The sequence below is a fragment of the Erythrolamprus reginae genome, chromosome 10 (genome assembly GCF_031021105.1).
Source record: "Erythrolamprus reginae isolate rEryReg1 chromosome 10, rEryReg1.hap1, whole genome shotgun sequence".
NCBI classification, from domain to species: domain Eukaryota; kingdom Metazoa; phylum Chordata; class Lepidosauria; order Squamata; family Dipsadidae; genus Erythrolamprus; species Erythrolamprus reginae.
In genome coordinates this window covers 46,545,388-46,564,665 of record NC_091959.1, presented here as the reverse complement: position 1 = coordinate 46,564,665, position 19,278 = coordinate 46,545,388, and the positions used below count along the sequence as shown (strand labels likewise).

The 19,278-nt window shown below is 48.3% G+C and overlaps 1 protein-coding gene across 1 annotated transcript; it reads left to right on the top strand.

The window, feature by feature from the left end:
* Positions 1–4,441: 4,441 nt before the first annotated feature.
* On the top strand, positions 4,442–19,214 carry NEFH (neurofilament heavy chain). The gene is made up of 4 exons (XM_070762009.1): positions 4,442–5,288; positions 12,935–13,134; positions 15,514–15,638; positions 17,417–19,214. Exons 1-4 carry the CDS (start codon positions 4,442–4,444, stop codon positions 19,212–19,214), a joined length of 2,970 nt encoding a protein of 989 aa, XP_070618110.1.
* The last annotated feature ends 64 nt before the right edge of the window (positions 19,215–19,278 follow it).

Genomic DNA, 19,278 nt, shown 5'->3' with positions numbered 1-19,278 from the left:
ATGTGTGAGAAAAAAAACCCTGCATGGATGCACCAGGAGATGGCGCTCTAAGGCAACATGCCCTCAATAATGCCACAGGAAACAGTTTTAAAAACTTGCCACTGTTTCCTAGATCAGTGTTTCCCAACCTTGGCAACTCGAAGATATTTGGACTTCAACTCCCAGAATTCCCCAGCCAGCAAATGCTGGCTGGGGAATTCTGGGAGTTGAAGTCCAGATATCTTCAAGTTGCCAAGGTTGGGAAACACTGTCCTAGATGTATAATTGCTCAGGAAGAGACACCAAAAAATGCAGTTGGAATCTCTTTGTTCCCCTGGTGATCAAAAGAGAATCAGTAAAAAATGGTTTTCGTCCCCAAGCAACGTTGGGCTTCAACCATGCAGGCTGGGCCTATATTAGAGAAGGTTTCGGCGCTGGAAGTTGTAAGGGGTCGTGATTTCTGACAGTCTCAAAATGGGTGAACAGTGCAGTCAGGCGGTAGGGAAAGCAAGTAGGATGCTTGGCTGCATAGCTAGAGGTATAACAAGCAGGCAGAGGGAGACAGTGATCCCGCTATATAGAGCGCTGGTGAGACCCCATTTGGAATAATACCGTGTTCAGTTCTGGAGGCCTCACCTACAAAAAGATATTGAGAGGGGCGGTATATAAATCCAATAAACTTGAAACTTGAACGGGTCCAAAGATGGGCTACAAGAATGGTGGAAGGTCTTAAGCATAAAACGTATCAGGAAAGACTTAATGAACTCAATCTGTATAGTCTGGAGGACAGAAGGAAAAGGGGGGACATGATCGAAACATTTAAATATGTTAAAGGGTTAAATAGGGTCCAGGAGGGAAGTGTTTTCAATAGGAAAGTGAACACAAGAACAAGGGGACACAATCTGAAGTTAGTTGGGGGAAAGATCAAAAGCAACATGAGAAAATATTATTTTACTGAAAGAGTAGTAGATCCTTGGAACAAACTTCCAGCAGACGTGGTAGATAAATCCACAGTCACTGAATTTAAATGTGCCTGGGATAAACATAGATCCATCCTAAGATAAAATACAGGAAATAGTATAAGGGCAGACTAGATGGACCATTTTTCTGCCGTCAGACTTCTATGTTTCCTGTTTCATACCAGTGCCTGGATCTCGTCTCTCCCGAGATATTTTTAACCTTCCAGTTTTTGCTGATTCAGCAGAAGTCGGGCAGGAGAAATGGGTGAGCAATGCAGGGACCACGCCTCATGGGCGCCACTGGAAATTCTGAAGGTGACCCTCGGTGGCGGATGCCTTCGGGGACCAGCCGCCACTCCAGACATCGCCTCTGTTCCAAGAGGTTGCAGAATTGAGGGCCAGAAGGGCTGGGAAGGCGAGTAGCAAAAGAGTGCCTTCCGTCCCCTGTCCTATTGCTCTCCTATATCTCCTATACCTTTCTTCTATTCCTATATCTCTCCTTCTATTCTTTCATTGATATGTTCTATTACTATACCTTCTTTTCTATTATTTCTTAGATATATTTTACTATGAGTATCTCCTCTCTAACCTTCATCATGTATTTTATTATGTGTGTATATACATATATACACCCACTAAAACTCTCATTGTGTATTGGACAAAATAAATAAATAAAAATAAAAATAAATAAATCTTGCCTTTGCTGCACAGGATGACAAATCTTGCTGGCTGCAGTTTTGTTTCACACACACACACGCACATACAAACACCTTCTCATGGGTCAAACAGAAATGAAGCGCGAAAGGTTCGAAACAAATCAAGATGGCTGTTCAAACTGGGCATTTGAAGTGGAATTTATTTTTATTTATTTTATTTATTGGATTTGTAGGCCGCCCCTCTCCGAAGACTCGGGGCGGCTAACAGCAATAACAAGACAGCATACAATAATAATCCAATACTAAAAACAATTAAAAACCCATTATTATAAAACCCAAACATACATACAGACATACCATGCATAGAATTGTAAAGGCCTAGGGGGAAAGAGTATCTCCATTCCCCCATGCCTGGCGACAGAGGTGGGTTTTAAGTAGCTTACAAAAGGCAAGGAGGGTGGGGACAATTCTAATCTCTGGGGGGAGTTGGTTCCAGAGGGCTGGGGCCGCCACAGAAAAGGCTCTTCCCCTGGGTCCCACCAAGCGTCATTGTTTGGTTGACGGGACCCGGAGAAGACCCACTCTGTGGGACCTAACTGGTCGCTGGGATTTGTGCAGTAGAAGGCGGTCCCTGAGATAATCTGGTCCGGTGCCATGAATAGAAGAGAAGAGAAAATAGAATAGAATTGAATTGAATTGAATAAGGAAGAAGAGAATAAGGACAAGAGAAGAGAAAAGAGAAGACAGAGAATAGAATATAATAGAATAAGGAAGAAGAGAAGAGAGAAAATGGAATAGAATAGAATAAGGAAGAAGTGAAGAGAAGAGAAAATAGACGAGAAGAGAATAAGGAAGAAGAGAATAAGGACAAGAGAAGAGAAAAGAAGAGAAGAGAGAGAATAGAATAGAATAAGGAAGAGAATAAGGGAGAAGAGAAATGAGAGAATAGAATAGAAGAGAATAAGGAAGAGAATAAGGAAGAATAGAAGAGAGAAAATGGAGTAGAATAAGGAAGAGAATAAGGAAGAAGAAAAAAGAAGAGAAAATAGAACATAATAGAATAAAAAGGAAGAATAGAAGAGGAGAAGAGAAAATAGAATTGAATAAGGAAGAATAAGCAGGAAGAGAAGAGAAAATAGAACAGAACAGAATAGAATAGAATAAAACAAGGAAGAGAATAAGGAAGAAGAGAAGAGAAGAAAAGATGGAATAGAAGGGAATAAGGAAGAAGAGAATAAGAAAGGAGAGGAGAAAATAGAATAGAATAGAAAGGAGAGTAGAGTAGAGTGGAATAGAACAGAACAGAACAGAATGGAATATTTCATTCCATTCCATTCTGTTCCAGTCTGGTCCATTCTAAATTCTCCATTCCATTCTATTCCATTCTATTCCATTCCATTCCTCTCCTCTCTTGTCCTCTCCCCTTCTCCTCGGAAGGCCAGCCCTTCCCCTGGTCAAATGTTCCGGCTATCTGGAAATGTCTCCTTTGCTTTAGGTCAGTTTTTCTCCTTGGTTGCTGTCCAGTGGCTGCTAGTCCTGAAGAAGAAGGCATCCATCAAAGGCAAGGGGTGGACCTTCCCATCGACCTGAAGGTTGTCTAAATTCTGCCACACTTTTGTCCCCCCAAGCCAAGAAAGCTGAGAACTGAACCATCAGCAGAAACGCCCCCCAACCCCCAATCCTAGAGGAGTGGACAGATTTCTGCTTCTTGCTGATTGAGATAGGATTCCCCTTGCCAACTGTCCATGGGAGTCCCTTGCTTTGCCCTTATTCCTTGTAGAGTCAGCTCCAAAAATCTCCAACCGCTGCAAAAGGTTCATCTCCTTTTCATGTTCACGAGGATATATAAAAATTCACTAACCGGATCTGCAAAGCATCGCCGTGGGCCTCCATCCGAGGGACCTCCAACTGCTCGCTTAGCAACCATCTCAAATTTAAAGTATTGTATTAGCAGTTCTGTGTTATCAAAAACGTCATGGTGCTGGTCCTTGCTGATCTATTTTAAATACGCCCCCAGAATCTTATTCTGTCTCTTGGATGCGAGGGAGGGTCTTGCCTTCTCTTTCTGCCCAAGACCCCCATGGACAATTGGGTGACACAGAATGCTGGACTCGATGGGCTTTGGCCCCATTCAGCAGGCTCTTCTTAGGTTCTTAATAGAATGGAGTAATAATAAAATAGAATAGAATTAAAATGGAATAGAATAGAATAGAGTAATAGAGAATAGAACAGAATATAGAGTAGAATAGAATGGAATGGAATGGAATATAGAATAGAATAGAATAATAATAAAATAGAATAGAATAATAATAAAATAGAATAGAATTAAAATGGAATAGAATAGAATATAGAATAGAATTAGAATAGAATAGAATAGAATTCTTTCTTGGCCAAGTGTCTTCAGAGAGGGGCGGCATACAAATCTAATAAATAAATTAATAATAATAATAATAATAATAATAATAATAATAATAATAATAATTTTAAAAAAGTGTGATTGGGACACACAAGGAATTTGTGTTTGGTGCAGATGCTCTCAGGGTATCGGAAAGGAAAGGAAACAACGGCATCCAATTGAATAAAAGTTTGAGAAAACTCAAGTGTTAGGTGGGGTCTCTCCCTCTCCACCACACACCCATTCCTCCTCTCCCTCCCCCTCCTCTCCTTCCCCTCCTCCTCTTTCTTTTCCTCTCCCCCCTCCTCCTCTTCCTCCCCCCCCTCCTCCTCTTCCTCCCCCCCTTCTCTCCCTCCTCCTCCCGCCGGCTCCTCGGAGGGGGCGGCTCCCGGCTGCCATATAAGCGGCCCCGGCCGGCCGCCTGCCGCAGTGTCCCTCTCTCCGACGGCGCGATGCTAAGCTACGGCGCGGAGGTGATGTACGGCGGCCCCGCCGCTTTCCGCAAGGATGCCGGGGGCGGCTTGCGCTCGGCCGGCGGGCCGGCGGGCTTCCCGCGCTCGGGTCTGGCCTCGCTGTCGTCCAGCGGTTTCCACTCGCAGGGCTGGTCCCGCAGCTCGGCCTCGGCTCACCGGCGCCAGCTGGGCTCGTCCACCGAGAGTCTGGAGTCGCTGGCGCCGCTGAACGGCGAGCTGCGCGTCGGGCGCAACGAGAAGGAGACGCTGCAGGCGCTCAACGACCGCTTCGCCGGCTACATCGACAAGGTGCGCGCCTTGGAGACGCAGAACCGGCAGCTGGAGGGCGAGGCGGCGGCGCTGCGCCAGCAACAAGCCGGCCGCTCGGCGCTGGGCGAGCTGTACGAGCGCGAGATCCGCGAGATGCGCGGCGCGCTGGTGCGGGTGAGCCACGAGAAGGGCCAGCTGCGCCTGGAGCAGGAGAGGCTGGAGGATGAGGTCGGGGCGCTGCGCCAGCGGCTGGACGACGAGGCCCGGCTGCGCGACGAGAGCGAAGCGGCCGCCCGCGCCCTATCCAAGTTCACCCAGCAGACGCAGCTGACCAAGGGCGAGCTGGAGAAGAAACTGGCCGCCCTCCGCGAGGAGAGCCTCTACCTGCGACGCAGCCACGGCGACGAGGTCGGCGAGCTCCTGCGCCAGATCCAAGGCGCCGGGCCGGCCGCCGTCTTCGAGATGCGCGAGTTGCCTGCCGTCCAGTCGGACGTCACCTCGGCGCTCAAGGAGATCCGCGCTCAGCTGGAGGGCCACGCCTTCAACAGCTCCCTCCAGTCGGAGGAGTTCTTCCGAGGTGAGTTTGGAGGGAAAGGGCGCTCGCAGCGATTTCCCGCACTCCGGGCCATTGGGAGGGGCGGGTGGGCGCGACTGGGGAGAGGGAGGGGCGCCAGGCGCTCTAGTAGGGATGAATCAAAGGCTTCCGAAGTGACCGAAAGCAGGAATCGCTGCTCCCAACACTGGAGGTTTGAAAGAAGAGGTTGGACAACCAATTGGTCTCAAGGGCTACAGCGCTTAGACTTATAGACCGCTTCGCAGTGCTTGCCTGTCCTATCTGAACGGTTTACAGCCAGTCTCTTGCCCTCCAATCTGGGTCCTCATTTTACCCACCTTGGAAGGATGGAAGGCGGAGTCAACCTTGAGTCAGGAAGGAAGGAGGGAGGGAAGGAAGGAAAGAAGGTGGGAGGGAAGGAAGGAAGGAAAGAAGGAACGGAGGAAGGAAGGGCAAAGCAATAGCGATAGCATTTAGACTTACATACCACTTAGTAGTGCTTTTACAGCCTTCTCTATGCAGTTTACAGAGTCAGAACATCGCCTACAAGAGAGAGAGAGAGAGAGAGAGAGAGAGAGAGAGAGAGAGAGAGAGAGAGAGAGAGAGAGAGAGAGAGAGAGAGAAATCCAACGGAGCCAAAAAGTTGGCTGCCGAAACGCCGTGTGCGAATCTGAACTTGCCGCCCCGCCCCTTTTCTCGCCCCCTGCCATCCACAAAGGCTTTAAAACCAAGGAGACGGAGTATCCTTTGCTATGAGGAGTTTTGAGTATGCGTGTTTTAATTGGGGTTTATTGATGAATGGTTTTTACTGTTTTAGACTATTTTTATCTGTTGGAAGCCTCTCAGAGTCCTAACATCTATCTATCTTTAATGCATAGGTAGACAGAGAGAGAGAGAGAGAGAGAGAGAGAGAGAGAGAGGTAGATGAGAGAGATAAATGGTAGAAATAGATAAAGAGAGAGACAGAGAGAGAGATCCCGAGGAGTGACCTTGCGAGAAAAGCGTTGGATCGGGTGAGAGTTGCGCTCTTGAAAACAGGGTCTGATTCTTCCAAATGCGCAAGTTCAGACCACCTGGGAACGAAGATTTTATAAATGAAGAGGGGAGGAAAGGTTTCAATAAAATCCTCTAACACCCCCCCCCAGTCAATTTCATTCGCTCCCCTCTTCTTCCTCCTCCTCCTCGTTTCTTACTTGGGGGGGGGGCGTAAATCCCCAGCCTTGGAACATTTGAGCGAGGGATGTTGGAGGCATCAATTCCCTCCCAAAATTGGGGGCGGGGGGGGGCGGGGAAGAGACGACTCAGCATCTCAGACTGGGAGGAGGCGAGAAGCGGATGGGTCAGGGGGAGACAGCCATCGGGGGGGGGGGGGTATTTCCCGACCCCCGCGCCCTTGAGTGACCCAGACGGTCAAAGTTGGCAGGGGGACGAAAGCCAAGCGCTTTTGGGCTAACGGGTGGGAGGGGGGGTGTCTCGCCCCCCCACTGCGGAAGAGGGGAGCGTCGGGCCTCCCGCCCCCCTTCTCCCCGGAGCTGCGGGGAGGGGGGGAGCTTTGGAGCGAGAAAGTTGGGGGGAGGGCAGAGAAAGTAAAGAAAAAAAAACTGCAGCCAGAATCTGCGGGAAGAGAAATTCTGCTGTGTTTTGTGCCTGGGGGAGGGAGGGAAGGGAAAGGCCCCTCTCGGGCTTGGTGCAGGAGGAGGAAAGGGGCGGAGGGGGGCAGACAGGGGCGGGGGGGGTCGCGGGGAGGGGTTGGGGGGGGTGCGCCAAGCGATGGCGCAGCCTAGGCTGAATATGGGCGCTGGGGATGCTAGTGAAGAGCAAAGTCTTTCCTGCAGTTTTTTTCCTGGGGGTGGGGGCGGGGGGGCGGGTGCAAGGAGGGGCCAGACTGGCGCAGCGTGACTCGCCTCCTCCGCCACCCCTCCCTCCCTCCCCCTCTTTGCAGACGCTTCCCACCCCCTCCCTCCCTGGCAAACGCGCCTCCTTTTCCAATTCCTGTAAATTCGGCCCGGCGCCGGCTGGGTTGGGGATGGGAGGGGCGATTTAAAGCGGAAAGGAGGGGAGAGGAAGAACGGGGGAGACCCCGGGGAGTTGGATGCGGCTACCCGGCAACCCCCCCCCCGGCTCTTTCCCCGTCCCCCCCGCTCACCACTCCCGCCCACCAGCGAGGCTGCGTGCCAACTTTAGGAAAATTGGGTTGGGAATCCGTTGCAACCGCCGAAGGACGAATGGGACCGTTTCAGCCCGTTTGAAAGGGGGGGGGGGGGAGACAGCCAGACTTTGGGACGCCTCCCACCTCCTCTTCCGGGCTGTCTCTGGACCCGCATTGAACCGGCGTTGCCGTCTTTTTTAGCAATAGCATTAAGACTTATAGACCCCTTCATGGTATTTTTACAGCCCTCTCTAAGCCGTTTACAGAATCAGCCTCTTGCCCCTCAACCTTGAGTCAGGGAGGGAGGGAGGAAGGATGGAAGGAAGGCTGAGTCAACCTTGAGCCAAGAAGGAAGGAAGGAAGGAAGGAAGGAAAAGGAGGGAGGGAGGATGGGAGGGAGGAAGGAAGGAAGGAAAGAAGGAAGGAAGAGCACTAGCCCTTATATACCACTTCATAGTGCTTCACAGCCTTCTCTAAGCATTTTACAGAATCAGCCTCTTGCCCCTAACAAACTGGGTTCTCGTTTTACCCACCTCGGAAGGACAGAAGGCTGAGTCAACCTGGACCCTGGTGAGATTCGAACTGCCCAAATTGCAGTCAGCAGAAGGAGCCCGCCATCCTGCATACTCTAACTAACCCCTGCGCCATCCCGGCTCAGTGGATTTTATCTGGGGCGATCAGTGGATTCAACCCGGGGCAGCTTAATATCCTAACCAACTCCCCCCAACTTATTGCCTTGTTGCCTCCCACGCCCCCCTCCCACGCCCCCCAAGTTTTGGGTCTGTTGATCCGCATTCAATATCTTCTCTGCCCCCCCCCCCACCGCCCCCTCCCCGGAAAAAAACTTGCGATGGGGAGGCGCAATTTAGAGATAGGAAACTCCCCCCTAATGCGCTGAAGGCGAGGCCGCTGTCCAAGGTGCTGATCCCATGCCTTGTAATGACTTTGGGATTTCCAACCAGAGAACTCCAAGATCCATCAGCCGCAGGGCAGGGATCAGAGTTCAGAGACGTCAATCCTGATGGGGTTAGCTCACTCCCTTCTAATATGGATGATATTACCTAGTATGCTAATGAAAAGTCTGCAAGAAAACCAAGTTTAGAGAACTCTTAGTCCTTATTTATTTATTTTATTTATTGGATTTGTATGCCGCCCCTCTCCATAGACTTCCTTCCTTCGTTCCTTCGTTCCTTCCTTCCTCCTCCCTCCACGAACCCCACTCCCTTCTAGCACTGACGATGTTATCTAATTTGACAGGGAAACATCTATAACCCCCACCCCACCCACCCAACCTCAGTTATTGTCAAGCACTCCCTAATTCAACCCCGAGCTACGTATGCCATCTTCTATTCAGTATTGGATATGTGACTGGATTCAATCCTGCCATTAAATTACATTAAGCCTCATTACACAACATTAAACTGCTTTATAACCACATTTAATTGCCTAGGACAACATTGAGTTCGCGCATGGGACAAACTATAGAAATATAGGTTTTAATTTACACCAGCTGAATTCACATACAAGCCAAAATCAAACAAATTAGAGCACGACCTATAAATACCGTATTTTTCGTTGTATAACACACACCTTTTTCCTCCCTAAAATAGGCTGATAATTAGGGTGTGTCTTATACTCTGAATGTCTCTTTTTTCAGCCCTAACCAGGTGCTAACTATCTTCCCAGCTCTTACCTTGCAGGCTCTTTCATTGTTTCTCTTTGCGAAGAATGTTTTCCAAGCCCTAAGTCTTTGCAGAGTTTTTTTTCATTGTTTTACTTGCTCCAAATGTTTCTTTCCAGCCCAAACCAGGTGCTAACAATGTTCCCAGCTCTTACCCGCTTGCAAGCTCTTTCATTGTTACTCTCTGCAAAGAATGTTTTCCAAGCCCTAAGTCTTTGCAGGGTTTTTTTTCCATTGTTTTACTTGCTCCAAATGTTTCTTTCCAGCCCAAACCAGGTGCTAACAATGTTCCCAGCTTTTACCGGCTTGCAAGCTCTTTCATTGTTACTCTCTGCAAAGAATGTTTTCCAAGCCCTAAGTCTTTGCAGAGTTTTTTTCCATTGTTTTACTTGCTCCAAATGTTTCCAGCCCAAACCAGGTGCTAACAATGTTCCCAGCTCTTACCCGCTTGCAAGCTCTTTCATTGTTACTCTCTGCAAAGAATGTTTTCCAAGCCCTAAGTCTTTGCAGGGTTTTTCCCCCCATTGCTCTACTTGCTCAGGCTGTTTCTTTTCCAGGTGCTAATGATGTTCCCAGCTCTTACTGGCTTGCAAGCTCTTTCATTATTTCTCAGATTTTTTTAAAAAAAAATTAAGCCCTTAAGCAGGGGATATAATAATGTGCTGAAACTGACCAGACTAAGGATGCTAGCCGGATGAATACCTGGCGAGCAGATACTTTTCCCTATTTTCCTCCACCAAAACTAAGATGCGTCTTAAATTCTGGTGCCTCTTATACTCTGAAAAATACGGTATACTGTAGGACCCCCTATAAGTCATTTTTTCCCCAGTGATATTGTAGCTTTGGCCACTGAAGTTCCATACTTGTATAAAAATACAGGACTATACCTGTATAAAAATATTCCCATTTTATTTTCCTGCTGTCGATGTAGAAATAATTTACCCTACTTTTTTCCTCTGGGGTTTTTCTTGTAAACCTCCATCAAAACGCCTGTCTCAAAACACCAGCCAACCTTGTCTAGAAGTCTCCCTCGGCTGCTATAAATACGCCTGCATCTGGAATGATCTGCAAACTCTTTATGCAAGCTGGTTTTTTTGTCTTTTTTTTAGCACCGCCTGTCATCTGGGTTTTTGCAAACTCACTTAGACAGACCGGAAGATAAAAATGAGCAGAAGCCAACACAGGGGCTGAATTTTAAAAAGAAAAGGTTCTTGTTGCAGTTTGCAGCCAAGTATCTTTCACCCACCTGGTGTTTTGATAGCATCCTTCAGCCAGGGGGGAAATAGGACATACCGTGGTACCTCTACCTACGAACCCTTCTACTTACGAACTTTTCTAGATAAGAACCGAGTGCTCAAGATCTTTTTGCCTGTTCTCACGAACCATTTTCCACTTACAAACCCGAGCCTCCGAAACTGTAACCGGAAAAGGCAGAGAGAAGCCTCCATGGGGCCTCTCTAGGAATCTCCTGGTAGGAAATGGCCAGAAAAGGCGGGGAGAAGCCTCTGTGTGGCCTCTCTAGGAATCTCCTGGGAGGAAACAGGGCCAGAAAAGATGGGAAGAAGCCTCCATGTGGCCTCTCTAGAAATCTCCTAGGAGGAAACAGGGCTGGAAAAAGCAGGGAGAAGCCTCTGTGTGGCCTCTCTAGGAATCTCCTGGGAGGAAACAGGGCCGGAAAAGGCAGGGAGAAGCCTCTGCATGGCCTCTCTAGGAATCTCCTGGGAGGAAACAGGGCCGGAAAAGGCAGGGAGAAGCCTCCATGGGGCCTCTCTAGGAATCTCCTGGTAGGAAATGGCCAAAAAAGGTGGGGAGAAGCCTCTGTGTGGCCTCTCTAGGAATCTCCTGGGAGGAAACAGGGCCGGAAAAGGTGGGGAGAAGCCTCCGTGGAGCCTCTCTAGGAATCTCCTGAGAGGAAACAGGGCTGGAAAAGGCGAGGAGAAGCCTCCGTGGGGCCTGTCTAGGAATCTCCTGGGAGGAAACAGGGCTTCCACCCTCCCTGTGGCTTCCCCAGTCACATGCCTTATTTGCTTTTTACATTGATTCCTATGGGAAAAATGGCTTCTTCTTACGAACTTTTCTATTTAAGAACCTGGTCACGGAACGAATTAAGTCCGTAGGTAGAGATGTCACTGTACTTGGAAGCCGAGTTCCTACAGCTCTTTTCGGCTAAACCAACTGCAGTGGAGATTGTGTTTTTGCCTAACGCCCTGTGTTCAGTGGTCCAGCGCGATGTTGGCTTTGCACCATACGATTTCTAAACATGCAGTTTTGTCTAGCACACTAGGAAATTCTTGCTACGTCATTTGGTTGCTTTCCTTCTAGACTGTAACTCTTCCACTGTTAAAAAGATATGCAATTGCTGAGTCAGACTGCAAATTGGCTTCTCGCAGGCGGAATCCAGCCTCCGGTTTCAGGAGACATTTATTGTTCCTCATTAAACCCCGCAAAAATAACATTTAAACCACCTTCTACCACCACCTCCCTGTGGCGTCATGAGAATATATTTCAGATGGCTCATCAGGTTCTGCTGAAAATTGCCTGGTTGCTAGACAACACAATATCGGATCTGCTTGCAGTCTTAAGGCAGGGGTGCCTAGCCTTGGCAACTTTTAAAAAATTGGTGGACTTCAATGCCCAGAATTCTCCAGCTATCATTGTTCTGGGAAGTGCGACGCCTTGGTCTCTTCAGCCTTGAAAGACGGCGTTGAAGAGGTGACTTGATCGAAGTGTGTAAAATTATGCATGGGGTAGAAAAGGTGGATGGAGAAAAATTCTTTTCTTTATCACACAATACTAGGACGAGGGGGCCCTCCCTAAATCTCACAGGTAAGAAAGTGAGGACAAATAAAGGGAAACATTTCTTCACCCACACGGTCCTTGGTTGATGGAATTCATTCCCAGAAGAGGTTGACAGCTGTCAGCCTGGATAGTTTCAAGGGAGGATTAGACAGATTCATGGATGCCAAGGGTATCAGTAGTTATTGAAACGGATGTCCAAGTGCCGCCTCTATGTTGATTGAGGCAGGCAGAATTCCCTTGGGTCCCATTTGTTGGAGGTCAGGGGAAGGTCTTGCCTTCTCTTTCTGCTCAAGATCCCCATGGACAATTGGGGGACCCCTGTGGGACACAGAATGCTGGACTCGATGGGCTTTGGCCTGATTCAGCTTGGCTCTTCTTAGGTTCTTATGTTCCTTCCTTCCCTCCCTTCTTTTCATTCCTTCCTATCCTTCCTTCCTTTCCTCCCTCCCTCCCTATTTTTCATTCCTTTCCTCCCTCCCTCCTTTTCTTCCTATTTTTCCTTCCTTCCTTCCTCCCTCCCTCCCTCTTCCAAGTGCCGCCTCTATGTTGGTTGAGGCAGGCGTGCTTCCCTTGGGTTCCATTTGTTGGGGGTCAAGGGAAAGGGAGGGTTTTGCCTTCTCTTTCTGCTCAAGATCCCCATGGACAATTGGTGGGCCACTGTGGGACACACAATGCTGGACTCAATGGGTTTTGGCCCGATTCAGCAGGGCTCTTCTTGGGTTCTTAGGTTCCTTCCTATTTTTTCTTCCTTCCTTCCTTCCTTCCTTCCTTCCTTCCTCTTCCAAGTCCTGCTTCTACGTTGGTTGAGGCAGGCAGGATTCCCTTGGGTTCCATTTGTTGGGGGTCAAGGGAAAGGGAGGGTCTTGCCTTCTCTTTCTGCTCAAGATCCCCACGGACAATTGGGGCCCCACTGTGGGCCACAGAATGTTGGACTCAATGGGCTTTGGCCTGATTCAGCAGGGCTCTTCTTATGTTCTTATGTCAACTCGAGTGTCACAGAATCTCAACGGCTCTCTTCTCTTCCCCAACTCCATTCTCCAGTGAGACTGGACAAGCTTTCTGAAGTTGCCCGGGTGAACACCGATGCCATCCGCAACGCCCAAGATGAGCTGTCGGAATACCGCCGGCAGCTGCAGTCCAAAACGACGGAGCTGGAGACGCTCCGCGGGACGAAGGAATCCTTGGAAAGGCAGAGGCTGGACATTGAGGATCGGCACAATTTGGACGTCCAGTCTTACCAGGTAAGAGGCGGTTTGCTTATTTTTCAGGAGGCAATTGGACTTCCTGGATTTATCTTTGAAGACGTTTCTCTTCTCAGCCAAAAAGCTTCTTCAGTTCTGACCAGATGGCAGGAAAAGAAAAGATTTATACGAGCTGGTCATTTGCGCCCTTTTAAGAGAGTCGCTGAGGTCACTTGCCGTGAAGGGCTGCAAATTTTTTAATAACACACTGTGGGTTTGGCTTATTTCGTGGGTGTGGCTTGCTGGCCTTGCGACCAGATGGGAATGGCTTGACGATCATGTGACCCGGGACGGCTTAAAGGTCATGTGACTGGCTTAAAGGTGGCCAACTTGACGTCACTCATGTCAAGGGTTTGGGTTAGGGTGCCTGGCCTCTCCTGGCTTCAAAGAGAGACAACTTCCCTCTCTATTTACTATTACTGAACATCCAAAATATACTCTTTAAATTCTATGTATATATGCCATCTGTGTACATACACACACACAAAAATACATACATACATATTTATTTATTCAATTTCTATACTGCCCAATCCCGAAGGACTCACGGCGGCTTACAATAATAATATAAATAGAAATACCAATAGATATAGAACGATAAAAAGAAGTAAAGGTGCTTTGCATTTTATAATGCTCTGGCCCAATCAGGTTGCAATTTACTCCCTATGACTCAGCATTTAAATGCTTACATCCTTTTACCTTATATGAAATTTATTTATTTGTTCGTTCGTTCATTCATTCATTAAATTTTTATGCCGCCCTTCTCCATAGACTCAGGGCGGCTTACAACATGTTAGCAGTAGCACTTTTTAACAGAGCCAGCCTATTGCCCCCACAATCCGGGTCCTCATTTGACCCACCTCGGAAGGATGGAAGGCTGAGTCAACCATGAGCCGGTGATGAGATTTGAACCGCTGACCTACAGATCTACAGTCAGCTTCAGTGGCCTGCAGTGCAGCACTCTACCTGCTGCGCCACCCCGGCCCTTGTCACTTCGGATTGAGTTAATCCTTGACAGAAACGTATTTTTACAATCTGACCCATCGACTTAAAGCTCTGTTGGGAGAATTGGCACCTAGGCTTATGGTTGGGGGTCACCACAACACGAGGAACTGTATTCAGGGGTCGCGGCGTTAGAAAGGTTGAGAACGCCTGGTCTAAAAGGATACAAATGACCAGCTGTCTGCAAGGGGTTTAAATCCTTCCCTTCCCCACCGGTCCAGCCAAGAACTGAAGATGCTTTTTGGATGAGAAATATCTTTCGGACACTTCACTTTTCTCCCACAATGCCAGTTCAAAACTCAGCTTTAAAAAATGAGTAGAAAGAGCAACGGTCTACATCTTAATTCAGTTTGTTTTCACGTGGTCCGTGTCTACCTAGTAAATTAAATTAAATAATAATGCACTTGGGGAAAAGGAATCCTCAATCTGAGTAGTATTGCATTGGCAGTTTTGTGTTAGCAAAAACTTCAGAAGAAAAGGATTTAGGGGTCGTGATTTCTGACAGTCTCAAAATGGGTGAGCAGTGTGGTCGGGCAGTAGGAAAAGCAAGTAGGTTGCTTGGCTGCATAGCTAGAGGTATAACAAGCAGGAAGAGGGAGATTGTGATCCCCAGAGCGCTGGTGAGACCACATTTGGAATAATACTGTGTTCAGTTCTGGAGACCTCACCTACAAAAAGATATTGACAATATCCAAAGACGGGCTACAAGAATGGTGGAAGGTCTTAAGCATAAAACGTATCAGGAAAGACTTCATGAACTCAATCTGTAGAGTCTGGAGGACAGAAGGAAAAGGGGGGACATGATCGAAACATTTAAATATGTTAAAGGGTTAAATAAGGTTCAGGAGGGAAGTGTTTTTAATAGGAAAGTGAACACAAGAATAAGGGGACACAATCTGAAGTTAGTTGGGGGGAAAATCAAAAGCAACGTGAGAAAATATTATTTCACTGAAAGAGTGGTAGATCCTTGGAACAAACTTCCAGCAGACGTGGTTGGTCAATCCACAGTCACTGAATTTAAACATGCCTGGGATAAACGTATATCCATCCTAAGATAAAATACAGGAAATAGTATAAGGGCAGACTAGATGGACCATGAGGTCTTTTTCTGCCGTCAGACATCTATGTTTCTAAATTGGGTCCGTTTCCATTTCTACAGATTCATCCTGGTTCATTTTCACCTTATTATTCATTTGGGTCCATTTGTTTCCAAAACTAATTTTTTTTTATAAAAAAAATGCCATTGCGATTTGGAATGGTCGCTCAACGAAACTTTGGTAAAGTTGAGTTGAGGTCTGCCTGGGTGGTTTGTTGGCCCACCTTCCTTTTTAGTTGCACAATTTGTCTTCATGGCTGATGTGTTGTCTTTTTTCATAGGATACAATTGCCCAGTTGGACAACGAACTCCGAAACACTAAGTGGGAAATGGCTGCCCAGATCAGAGAATACCAAGACCTGCTCAACGTCAAAATGGCCCTCGATATTGAGATAGCTGCCTACAGGTATGTGGGGCCTGGATCCTGGAAAGGTTTCAATTAGGAGAACCTTAAAAATAGCAATAACACATATATACTGCTTCATAGTGCTTTGACAGCCCTCTCTAAGTGGTTTACAGAATCAGCTTCTTGCCCCCAACAATCTGGGTCATTTGACCCACCTTGGAAGGATGGAAGGCTCAGTCAACCTTGAGCCAGAAAGGAAGAAAGGATGGAAGGAAGGAAGGAAGGATGGGAGGAAGGATAGAAGGAAGAAAGGAAGGATGGAAGGGAGGGAGGAAGGAAAGATGGGAGAAAGGATAGAAGGAAGAAAGGATGGAAGGAAGGAAGGGTGGGAGGAAGGATGGAAGGAAGAAAGAATGGAAAGAAGGAAGGATAGAAGGAAGGAAGGATGGATAGAAGGAAGGATGGAAGGATGGGAGGAAGGGAGGGAAGAATGGATGGAAGGAAGGATGGAAGGAAGGAAGGAAGGATAGAAGGAAGGATAGAAGGAAGAAAGGATAGAAGGAAGAAAGAATGGAAAGAAGGAAGGATGTAAGGAAGGATAGAAGGAAGAAAGAATGGAAAGAAGGAAGGATGGAAGGAAGGATAGAAGGAAGAAAGGAAGGATGGATAGGAGGAAGGATAGAAGGAAGGATGAGAGGAAGGGAGGATGGAAGGAAGGGAGGAAGGAAGGATGGGAGGATGGAAGGAAGGGAGGATGGAAGGAAGGATAGAAGAAAGGAAGGATGGATAGAAGGAAGGATGGGAGGAAGGGAGGGAAGAATGGATGGAAGGAAGGATGGAAGGAAGGAAGGATAGAAGGAAGGAAGGATAGAAGGAAGGATAGAAGGAAGAAAGAATGGAAAGAAGGAAGGATGGAAGGAAGGAAGGATAGAAGGAAGGATAGAAGGAAGAAAGGAAGGATGGATAGAAGGAAGGAAGGATAGAAGGAAGGATGAGAGGAAGGGAGGATGGAAGGAAGGGAGGATGGAAGGGAGGAAGGAAGGATGGGAGGATGGATGGAAGGGAGGATGGAAGGAAGGAAGGGAGGAAAGAAGGATGGAAAGAAGGAAGGGTGGGAGGAAGGATGGAAGGAAGGATAGAAGGAAGAAAGAATGGGAAGAAGGAAGGATGGAAGGAAGGAAGGATGGGAGGAAAGAAGGAAGGGCAATAGCACTTAGACTTACATGCCGCCTCACAGTGCTTTTGCAACCTTCTCTAAACAGTTTACAGAATCAGCCTCTTGCCCCCAATAATCTGGGTCCTCATTTGACCCACCTCGGAAGGATGGAAGGCTGCGTCAACCTTGAGTCAGTGGTGAGATTTGAACTGCTGAACTACAGCTAGCAGTTGGCTAAAGCAGCCTGCCGTGCTGCTCTCTAACCACTGCGCCGGTGCAAAAGGCTTCCATTTTGCATCCTCCTTCTAATATCCCACCCTGCTTTTTAAAAGCCAACTCTTGTAGCTTTAGCCCAGGACTGCACAAGGGAAAAACTTTATTATTATTTTTAGGGGCCCTTTAGCCAATCGGATGGCTATTTTACAGCCGCAGGTAAAAGCTTTGGTGAAAGAGTAAATCCAAGCTGGGATGAAAGAGAAATTTAATGGTCCCCACTGCTAGGAAATTTCTCCTTAATTCCAGGTTGTTTCTCTCTTTAAATTAGTTTCCATCCATTGCTTCTTGTGCAGCCTAAAACACGGAATATATAAAGCTGTGCTAGTACCATAATTTTGATTCGATGCCTGGAGCAACTGTTTTGAAATTATTTTCCCCACTCTCTCTTTTTCTTTTGGACAAACAGGAAGCTCCTGGAAGGGGAGGAATGCCACTTCGGCAGCGGAGCAGGGATCTTCCCATTCCCCGAAATTGCCCCCAAGGCCCCCAGCGTCCCCACTCACATCAAAGTCAAAAGCGAGGAGAAGATCAAAGTGGTGGAGAAATCGGAAAAGGAGACGGTGATTGTCGAAGAGCAGACGGAGGAGGTCCAAGTGACCGAAGAAGTGACGGAGGAAGAAGTGGGTGAGAAAGAAGAGGAAGAGGAAGAAGAACAGGAGGAGGAGGAGGAGGAAGAAAAAGAAGAAGAGGCGGAGGAGGAAGAGGAGGAAGAAGAAGCCAAAGAGGAAAAAGAAGAAGGGGAAAGCCAAGAAGAGAAAGAAGGAGGAGAAGAAAGAGAAGAAGAATCCCCATCTAAGGAGGAGACCCCGTTGCCAGGAAAGAAGCCCGCCTTGAAAGACGAAGAGGCAAAATCTCCAAAAAAGGTGAAGTCTCCTGTGAAAGATGAAGCCAAGTCCCCAGCCAAAGTCCCATCTCCAACTAAAGAAGAGAGCAAACCTCCAGCCAAGGTGGCGTCGCCAACCAAGGAATCGTTGAAAGTCCCAGGCGCCAAACCGGTCGAGGAGGCAACCTCTCCGGTCAAAGAAGAGAGCAAATCTCCAGTGAAACCGGGATCTCCTGCCAAGGAAGAAAGCCGGACGCCAGAAAAGCCAAAATCTCCCATGAAAGAAGTTGAGAAACCTCCAGCCGTGAAAGTGTCTTCGCCAACGAAGGAAGACGTCAAACCTCCACCCAAGGAAGTTGAGAAGCCTCCAGCGCTCAAAACTCCAGAGAAAGTAGCTTCTCCAACCAAAGAGGACCTCAAGACGCCAGAAAAACCAAAATCTCCAACCAAGGTGGCGGAGAAGCCTCCAGCGGTGAAGGTCCCAGAAAAAGTGGCTTCTCCAACCAAAGAGGACCTCAAGTCTCCCGCAAAGGAGGCGGAGAAAACTCCCGCGGCGAAGATCCCAGGCAAAGCCGCTTCCCCGACGAAAGGAGACCTCAAACCTCCCGAGAAACTCAAACTTCCTTCCAAAGAGGAAGCTAAATCTCCAGAGAAGGTCAAGACGCCCATCAAGGAAAAGGCCAAGTCTCCAGAGAAGGCCAAGACGCCCATCAAGGAGAAAGCTACGTCACCAGAAAAAGATGTGGCACCCCCAAAGGAACCAGTTAAGCCGGGGACAAAAGAAGAGAAGGCGCCGGAGAAAGACGCAGAAGCGCCGGCCAAGCCCGCGGCAGAGAAGAAAGCAAGCAAGAAAGAAGAAGACAAGCCGGAGATCCCAACCAAGGAGGCTCCAAAGCCGGAAGCCAAGAAGGAGAAGACTGAAGAAGACCACGAGGACAAAAAACAAAGCCCCAAAGCCAAGTCGCCTACCGCTGACATGACGAAGGCGCCTGCTGCTCCCAAGGCTGAGGACAGCAAGGGAAAGGAGGCCACCAAGCCGCCATCCAAACCAGAGGCGGAGAAAGGAGCGAAGTCGCCCGTGCCCAAATCTCCAACCGAGGAAGCCAAAGCCAAGAGCCCGAGCCCTCCGGCCAAGAAGGAAGCCGAGAAGCCGAAGCCCGAAGAGAAGAAAGGAGAACCAAAGAAGGAGAAAGCGGAGCCCAAGAAGGACGATAAGGAGAAACCCAAAGACGACGCGAAGAAGGCGCCGAGTCCCAAAGAGTCTCCCGTCTCGGAGAGCCCCAAAGAGCCCCCGAAGGCAGCAACGAAGACGGAAAAAGCCTCTGGGATGGACCCCAAAGACAGTAAACCCGCCGAGAAAGAAGAGAAGACCAAGAAGTGATCAGAAGATCTTGGGAGGCGCTTCAAGGAGGCGCCAAAGGACTCGGAAGACCCCCGTTCTCAGG